At 41.6% G+C, this 9138-nt stretch overlaps 1 protein-coding gene across 2 annotated transcripts; it reads left to right on the forward strand.

Moving 5' to 3' along the window:
- Positions 1 to 2536, forward strand: LOC146615809 (uncharacterized). 2 transcript variants are annotated; one of them, XM_085374767.1, is made up of 4 exons: positions 1 to 110; positions 1035 to 1134; positions 1457 to 1552; positions 2031 to 2536. In XM_085374767.1, exons 2-4 carry the CDS (start codon positions 1051 to 1053, stop codon positions 2361 to 2363), a joined length of 513 nt encoding a protein of 170 aa, XP_085230893.1. In that variant the 5' UTR covers positions 1 to 110; positions 1035 to 1050; the 3' UTR covers positions 2364 to 2536. The 2 variants fall into 2 exon arrangements, with proteins under 2 accessions (XP_085230893.1, XP_085230892.1); XM_085374766.1 differs by lacking the exon at positions 1 to 110 and having other exon boundaries at positions 946 to 1134.
- Positions 2537 to 9138: the final 6602 nt, after the last annotated feature.

A 9138-nucleotide genomic window follows, 5' to 3' on the forward strand; every position in this document is an offset into this window, starting at 1 on the left:
ACGTCATGACGTCATGACGTTTTCTCTCTAACCTGAACGACGTTGACAGAAAATTCTGTTCAATATGGCTGCCCTTCTCGAGCGACCGGAGAGCACATTTGGAGAAACTTGTAAGTAAAACGGAACCTTCGTTATGTTTATTTTTTCCGTAAAAAAGCAAGTATATTAATATGTTGCAGCCATTAACTTGTTTTTGAATGCGCCGTTGTGTTAAACAGCACAGACCCAGGTAGTGAATTGTTGTTCGCTGTTGTTCGCGCTCTTTTTCAAACCGATGATATCGTCAGTTTTACAGTTTTAACCGATTAAAACACAGTTTTAATAAGAATTGCACATAAAGAAAGTGTCTTAGTGATATTTTAACGACCCATTGCCAACGCAAGAAAGTTGGCGTTTTTACAACAGCAGCCTCATTGTTCGGCCGGGTTTTTTTCTTCTTCTCATTAGCATCATTCAAAAGTGACTTAGCTAGCAGTGGCAACTTCTATCTTAAGCAGCAGCCTGTAAAAGAAGTAGTTTGTAAGTAGAAGTTCTGTGTAATATTACAAGTATCTCACTGATGTATTATGTACTATTGCATAACAATGTGTCTTTGCAAAGATTTATCCCGCAGTTTGGCTTGGTTTTTTAAAATAACTGCAGTGTAAATTCATATGTATTCTGTGCTTTTTTTTTTTCTTTTTTTTTTTTCCAACTTAACAGAATTTATACATGGTGAGACAATGTTGATTATATGGTAAAAACTTAAAACTAAAAGAGGGTTACTGTTTACCATGACTAAATGGAATGATGGCCTGTGACTTTGTAACATCTGAAATTCTTACCTATGTTTTGGACTGTTGGATGATCGGCCATAGAATTCAAGACTGCACTCAAAGTAAACAGCAGTAATTGTAAGGTTTTTTTTTTTTTTTTTACCATGCTAAGTGTTTATTTTGTCATGAAATGTACAGTGTACTTTTGAAATTTTTGAAAGCTGTAATGATGGCTGAGTATATAATTATCACTGACCAGTTCTACGCTGAACTTGACAGACACACACCACGACTTATGGCTCTATACAGACAGAAGGCTGCACGGACTGGCAAGATATCAGAGGCTCTGCGAACCATCCTGAATCATTATGATCTTCAGGTGAATATTGATAATGATAAAATTAACACAAATTAAAAGTTTCACTGATAAAAACTCAATTTTTCCTTGCTTTGAACATCTGTGTTTTATACAGATTACAGCTCTGATCTGGTATGTTACTTTAAAATACTGTGTAGGATTTTTGTCAAATGAGTAAGATACAGACTCTTTGTCATAAGAGACAGAAAGGTTGTGTCTTAAAAGAAATGTCTCCAAAATTATGTAGAGTCACATGTCATGCAGTTTCATAAACATGTATTCTCCCCAAAAGAATGACACCTGAAAACTTTGTGTTCAATGAACTTTTCTTTTCCCTTTTTAGGAGGCGCCTGATATCAACGTGAAACGCACTGCAGTGCTTCGTGCCCTTCCTGTATACCTGCGGGAGGAGGACCCAGAATTCTTTAAGACATGTAATGTAAGTGTATTTTTGCATCACTTAAATTCTGCCAGTGAGATAAAACACCATGGATTTTTTTAAATACAATTTAATACCCTAGCAGCTACCAAATTGTACAAGCAAAATACCCTCTCTTTAGAAAACCCTCACACACACACACACAGGGTCAGGAGCAGGGCACAGGCGTATCACAGCACTTCGGCTATGCTGCAGGTGGCCCCAAAAACAAGGCTGAAGTCAAGATTTAGTTTCTTTTTGAGATAAAGTCATAAAATAAAAAATGACTTCTTTTTTTTTTTTTTTTTTAGAAAAATAACAAACATACTAATTATGTAATGCAAGAAGCTAACGCGTTAATGTACATTTTTCAAAAAAGTAGAGTACCCTAACCCGTTACAAAGTAACCCACTACACTGCTGAATTTTTTGCTAGATTACAGGTCTTGCTTGTCACATTCTCTCAAACCAACCTTACTTATTGATACTGTCTATTCCAGGCGGACACATTGGATGAGTCGACCCTCATTGACACTCCAGTTGCCCTTCTCACAGTGGTTACCGACGGCGCTTCCCAGACCAGTCCAGTCCATTTTACTTCCTCAAGCATGGCCATTGTGGTGGAAGGCGACTTGGTGATGCGTGATATTCCCAGATTTGCAGATGCATTTGCCTTATTGTTTGGCTTGATCTATGCTCTGCATTTAGACTACCCCAGGAAGCTCGTTCACACATTTACCTTTGTCCAAAAAATCTTCATGGGGCTTGTTGACGGCAAACCTCTGAAACCCTGCCTACATGCTCTTAAAAATGATTTGTTGCTGAAAGAGTAGTTCTGGAAGGAATATAAGGCAATGTTTGTTAGGACATGCACTCTGTTACTGAGCACTTTGTTTTAAGCACTTTATTTAAAGCACTTTAAGTTTACTACAGACTTTGGGTGGATTTAACTCCATCAGTTTACCTAACTTTGCTCTGGTTATTTGGAAGATGATCATCTTTATTTGTACCCATTTTATAAAATTGTTTTTCATTTCTTTTTCAAACAAAAGTGATTAGTATTTGACTTTTTATTTTGAATTTATGTATTTTGAGAAAGATGCAATTAGGACTGATGTTGTCCTTTGTGATTTTATAAAAAGATACATGTTCTACATTGAATTTATAATGCTCACTTTATGGTGCCAATGTCCATGTTAGTGGTTTTATAAAAACACTAAGTGATGTTTTTACATTTCCATAAAAAATGTTAAATAAACAAAATGTAAAGTAAATGAATTTCTCTAATTTTTTTTACTAGTCTACACTCAAACATTTAATAATAAATTTCTTTTAATTAATAATCATATAATTTGCGTTTAGTTTGTAATATAATTGCATTGTGTTGGATCAAAATAGTAAACTACAAAAAACACAAAAATATTAAAATTAAAGTATATAGTTTTTAAGTAAAGCTCAATTAATAAAATAAAAATATAATTTAAAATTTTTAAGTTAACAATAAATACAAATTTTGAGTACCCCATACTTAGAAAAGATGAGTTTGTGTACTTAAAACTTTTGAGGTAATCAGTTTCCACAAATGTTTTAAGTTCAGTCAACTGATTCGGGTTTACAGTGTAGAATAATACAAAGAAAACCCCAACAATCAAAGGACGCCAAGTGAGCAAGCACTTAGTGACAGTGGGAAGGAAAAACTCTCTTTAACAAGAAGAAACTTTGGGTAGAGCAAGGTTCAGAGAGGGGCGGACATGTTGGAGGTGTTCTGTCACCAAACACCCTTCCAAAATTAGAAATTCATCAACATATCTGACTTACTTTGCATTTTGATTTTTCTCACTACCCAAAAAAGCCAGACAGGCTAGCATTTGTTCAGCAGGCAAAACAAACCAATCCAGTCACGTATATGTACACAGTCTAGCTCAGTATTGTCCCATTTGATGTTCTGACCACTCTCCAGTGCTTGTTTATTTTTAAAGATAAATGTAAAGAACAAAAAATACAAATAACACTAATGTAAACCCCAAACTCCAGATTCAAGGCCGCAAATCCATCTGTGTCATTTTTTAAGAAGCTAAAAACCAGCTTCTGAGCCAAAGACCCTGCATCAGTTTGGAGAGGCCTGCAGCACATCACCAGCTACAGGAGTCCATCCCCCCACCCTGAAGAGAATCCCAAACTGCCTGACAACTTTAACACCGTCTACTGCAGATTTGAAAGACCATCACTCACACCTCCCATCTGCTCACCCTCAACTCACACCTAAACAAAAGGACTACCTGCAGCCCTCACCCCCCTCCCCTCTGACCCAGAGACAGAAGACCAGGAAGACTGGTGTGTGCCTCTGGTGCTGGAAGGTCTGTGCAGAGCAACTGGTCCCCATCTTCACCCGAATCTTTAACAGACCTCTGGAGCTGTGTTAGGTGCCCTCTTGCTTCAAATGCTCCACCATCAACGCTGCCTGAGGGAAGCAAAGGACACCTACAGGAGGAAGGTGGAGCAGAAGTTGGAGAGGAACAATATGAGGGAGGTCTGGAATGGTGTGAAAACCATCACAGGCCACAACACCAAGAAAAGCACAGTGGGGGGGACTGTGGAGAAGGCAAACGAACTCAACAACTTCTTCAACAGGTTTGACCAGCCCACAACCCCCCCACCCTCACCCTCACCTTTACTACAGAGTCCTCTCCCTACTCTCCTACCTCCCTCGCTTCCCCCCCTCCCTGACACTATGACATCCCCCCCCTCCTCCTTCTCCAACCCCTCTCTAAACAGCACAACAGCCTCTCTCCCCCCCTTCCAATCATCTCCCAGTGTCACAGTGGATCAGGTCAGGAGACAACTGAGGAAGCTTCGCCCCAGAAAGGCAGCAGGCCCAGACAAGGTGTGTCCTAGGATGCTAAAGGCGTGTGCTGCTGAACTTGGGGAGCCGCTACAACGAGTCTTCAACCTCAGTCTGCGACTGGGGAGATTGCCCGCCCTATGGAAGACATCCTGCATTGTCCCGGTCCCCAAAAAGAACCGGCCCAATGAGCTGAATGACTTCCGACCGGTGGCACTGACGTCACATCTTATGAAGACTCTAGAGCGGCTCTTCCTCAACCTCCTCCTACCACAGGTACAACATGCCCAGGACCCGCTACAGTTCGCCTACAAGGCAGGTGTCGGAGTGGAGGATGCCATCCTATACCTCCTACACAGAGCCCACTCACACCTGGATGGGGGAAAAGGCACGGTCAGGATCCTGTTTCTTGACTTTTCCAGTGCCTTTAATACAATCCAGCCCTGTCTGCTCCAGGAGAAACTAAACAGGATGCAGGTGGACCCCTGCCTGGTGGCTTGGATCTCCGACTACCTCACCGACAGACCACAGTACGTCAGGCTGAAGGACATCACATCGGACACTGTGGTCAGCAGCACAGGGAACTGTGCTGTCCCCTCTTCTCTTCACCCTGTACACCTCTGACTTCTGCTACAACTCTGAATTATGTCACATTCAGAAGTTTGCAGATGACACGGCCATCATGGGGTGTATCTGGGATGATCAGGAAGAGGAGTACAGAAGTCTGGTGAGGAACTTTGTCACATGGAGTCGCACAAACCACCTGCAACTCAACACCTCAAAGACTAAGGAACTGGTTGTGGATTTCGGGAGGTCCAGACCAGGTCCACTGCCAGTTCAGATAGAGGGGGAGGAGGTGGAGGTGGTCAACACATACAAGTACCTCGGGCTGTGGGTGGACAATAAACTGGACTGGTCATGCAACATGCAGAACCTGTATAAAAAAGGCCAAAGCCGACTGTACTTCCTCAGGAGGCTGAGGTCTTTTAACATCTGCAGGAAGTTCCTGAGGATGTTTTACCAGTCAGTGGTCGCAGGAGTCCTTTTCTATGCTGTGGTGTGCTGGGGGACCAGCACAGCAAAGAGGGACTCATCCAGACTGGAGAAACTAATCAGGAAGGCTGGCTCTGTGGTCGGCATGAAGCTGGACACTCTGGTGACAGTGGCAGAGAAGAGGACCTTAAAGAAACTGATGGACATTATGAACAATGCCGGGCATCCTCTGCACACGGTCGTAAACAATCAGAGGAGCCTATTCAGCGACAGGCTGCTTCTCCCAAAGTCAAAAACCAACAGACTTAAAAACTCCTTTGTCCCACACAACATCAGACTGTTTAACTCCTCACTGGAGGGGAGAGGGAGGAGAAACAGGGGGACAAGGGAGGGCGGGAACAACTGAGTTGTAGGGGCTTTTCTACACGGTGCAATATTTGTTTTTTGTTTTTTGTCTCTTTCTTATATTTGACTGTGCAATAATCACTGTGCAATATACTCACTCAAATGAGCAATCCTATTTATCCATATTGTATATTCTGTATCTATATATGTGTATATGTGTATATATGGTGTATTTATGCTTATATCCTTACTCTCATTCCCCTTAATGTATCTGTAACATGCAACTTCTTTCGGTGCTTTGCTACTGGAAACTGAATTTCCCGGAGGAACCCACCCGAGGGATTAATAAAGTTTCATCTCATCTCTCTCTCATCATCCTGGTCTCAAAGAAGTCCACCATTGCAGGGTTAATTGAGTACAGGCCCGTTGTGGTCATGAAGTCCTTTGAAGGACTGGTGTTGAAACAGGACATCACAGACCCCCTGCTGGACCCCCTACAGTTTGCCCCCTACATCCTGCACCACCTTGATCAACCTGGGATGTACGCCAGGATACTGTTCGTGGACTTGAGCTTGGCCTTCACCTTAATGCTCCCATTAAGGTGAAGGTTATCTCTGGAAGGAAAAAGTCTCCATGGAGAAACTCCACACTGGTGAAAAATGAAAAAAGAGAGTGTAGGAAAGCTGAGCGCAGATGGAGAAAAACAAACCTCCAGGTTCATTATGACATTTATAAAGAGAAACTTCACAATTATAATTTACAACTGAGGAATGCAAGGAGGTCCTACTTCTCTGACATCATCACTAAAAACAGCCATAATGCTCGGGTCTTATTTTCTACAGTTGACAGGCTAACAAACTCTCCTGTGTCAGTGGCAGCTGAACTTCATTCGACCATGGCCTGCAATGACTTTGCCAAATTCTTCACTGAAAAAATCCAAAAAATTAGACAAGCAATTGGTACATCAACAGCAGATCCAGGATATGTACTGTGTCCACCAAAAAACTGTTTAAACACCATGAAACAGTTTCAACCTATTAACAGCAAAGACCTGGAGGACATCTTAGGTCAACTGAACTCCTCCTCCTGCTGTTTAGATGTCCTGCCAACAAGTTTTTTCAAAAAGGTCTCAAAGACTTTAGAGTCAGACCTGTTACAGATCGTCAACTTTTCTTTATTATCAGGTGTGTTTCCAGAATCACTAAAAACTGCTGTAATCAAACCTATACTGAAAAAGGACAATCTTGACAAGACACAAATGAACAACTACAGGCCGATCTCAAATCTCCCATTTTTAAGTAAGATCATTGAAAAAGCAGTTTCTCAACAGCTCAGTTACTTCTTAAAACAGAATAACTGCTACGATGCCTTCCAGTCAGGTTTTAGACAGAACCACAGCACTGAAACCGCTCTGACCAAAGTGTTTAATGACATATGTCTGAATACAGACAGTGGAAAAATGTCAGTCCTAGTTTTACTGGATCTCAGTGCAGCATTTGATACAGTTGACCACAACATATTACTCAAACGACTGGAGAACTGGACAGGTCTTTCAGGAACTGTACTAAACTGGTTCAAAACATACGTAGAAAACAGGAAATACTTTGTATCAATAGGTAACTTCACATCTGAGCAGACAAGTATCACATGTGGAGTTCCCCAAGGTTCCATCTTGGGACCCCTTCTGTTTAACATCTACATGCTCCCACTGGCACAGATTATAAACAACAACAAAATAAACTATCACAGCTATGCAGATGACACACAAATATATATCACAATGTCACCAGGAGACCGAGGCCCTGTACAGGCTCTTGGTAAATGCATTGAGGAAATCAATGACTGGTTGTGCCACAATTTTCTCCAGCTAAACAAAAACAAAACTGAGGTAATAGTCTTTGGCGCCAAAGAAAAACGATTACAGGTCACCAGAGAACTTCAATCTATACATCTAAAAACCACAAACCAGGCGAGAAATTTGGGTGTAGTGATGGATGCAGACCTAAACTTAGAAAAACACATTAAGACAATAACAAAGTCAGCTTACTATCACCTCAAGAATATATCAAGGATAAAAGATCTGATGTCTCAACAGGACCTGGAAAAACTAGTCCATGCATTCATCTTTAGTAGGCTTGATTACTGTAACAGCATCTTTACAGGTCTACCTAAAAAATCAGTCAGACAACTACAGCTCATTCAGAACAATGCTGCTCGAGTCCTCACTAAGACCAAAAAAGTGGACCACATCAGTCCAGCTCTGAGGTCTTTACACTGGCTGCCTGTCCGTCAGAGGATAGACTTTAAAGTTCTGATGCTGGCCTATAAAGCTCTGAATGGTTTAGGACCAAAATACATCAATGACCTCCTGACCCAGTATGAACCTTCCAGATCCCTCAGGTCATCTGGATCCGGTCTTTTATCAGTTCCCAGAGTCAGAACCAGACACGGAGAAGCTGCATTCAGCTTTTATGCTCCTTATATCTGGAACAAACTCCCAGAAAGCCTCAGATCAGCTGAAACACTCAGTTTATTTAAATCCAGGTTGAAGACTCACCTGTTCTCAGCTGCATTTGAATAAAGCACCAAATCCACACTTTAAGCTTAAATTTCAAAACTTACATTTAACTACTGATTTTATCTACTGTTCTGATTTTATCTGTTTTGATTTTATATACTGTTTTGTTTGTTTGTTTGTTAATTAGTTAGTTAGTTTATTTGCTTGTTTTAATCAATTTTAAATCATGCTTTTTATTTGTTCTTGTTTCTAATGTCTCTGTAAAGCACTTTGAATCACCTTGTTGTTGAATTGTGCTATACAAATAAACTTGCCTTGCCTTGCCTTGCCTTGTAATCCTAGACATCCTCCACCGAAAGTTCAACCAGCTTACTGTGCCCACCTCCAGCTGTCAGTAGATCCCAGCTTCCTGACGGACAGGCAGCAACAAGTGGCCATCAGCACTAGCCTCCCCCAGGGGTTTGTGCCCTCCCCGCCGTTCTTCTCCTTCTACACTAACGACTGTACCTTAGGAGAATAATCTGTGAAACACCTGAAGTTCGCGGATGACACCAAGGTCATTGGTCTGATCCAGAACAATGACGAGTACGCGTACAGATGGGAGATGGACCACTTGGTCCACTGATGCAGTCAGAACCACCTAGAGCTGAATTTGTTAAAGACGGTGGAAATGACATTGGACTATCAGAGAAATCCCCCCACCCTCTCCCCCTCACATTCCTAAACAACACATGCCCCCAATGTGGCTCACTTCAGATTCCTATGATGTAACTTTTCACGCAATCTGAAATGGTCCACCTTATGGACTCTACAGAAGGAGGCCCAGCAGAGGTTGTATTTCTTGTGGCAACTCAGGAAACCTGCCAAAGGAATTGCTGGTGCCATGATCCACTCTGTCCTCTGCACATCA

The sequence above is a fragment of the Diplotaxodon limnothrissa genome, linkage group LG16 (genome assembly GCF_057381915.1).
Source record: "Diplotaxodon limnothrissa isolate DT_005_m linkage group LG16, D_limnothrissa_male_GT1.1, whole genome shotgun sequence".
NCBI classification, from domain to species: Eukaryota; Metazoa; Chordata; class Actinopteri; order Cichliformes; family Cichlidae; genus Diplotaxodon; species Diplotaxodon limnothrissa.

Bases quoted from the DNA above. Each gene is read 5' to 3' on its own strand.
- LOC146615809 (XM_085374766.1), top strand. From the start codon at position 946: ATGTACAGTGTACTTTTGAAATTTTTGAAAGCTGTAATGATGGCTGAG. The intron at 1,135-1,456 runs GTGAATATTGAT...TTCCCTTTTTAG, and splicing joins TGAATCATTATGATCTTCAG to GAGGCGCCTGATATCAACGT. The intron at 1,553-2,030 runs GTAAGTGTATTT...TGTCTATTCCAG, and splicing joins AATTCTTTAAGACATGTAAT to GCGGACACATTGGATGAGTC.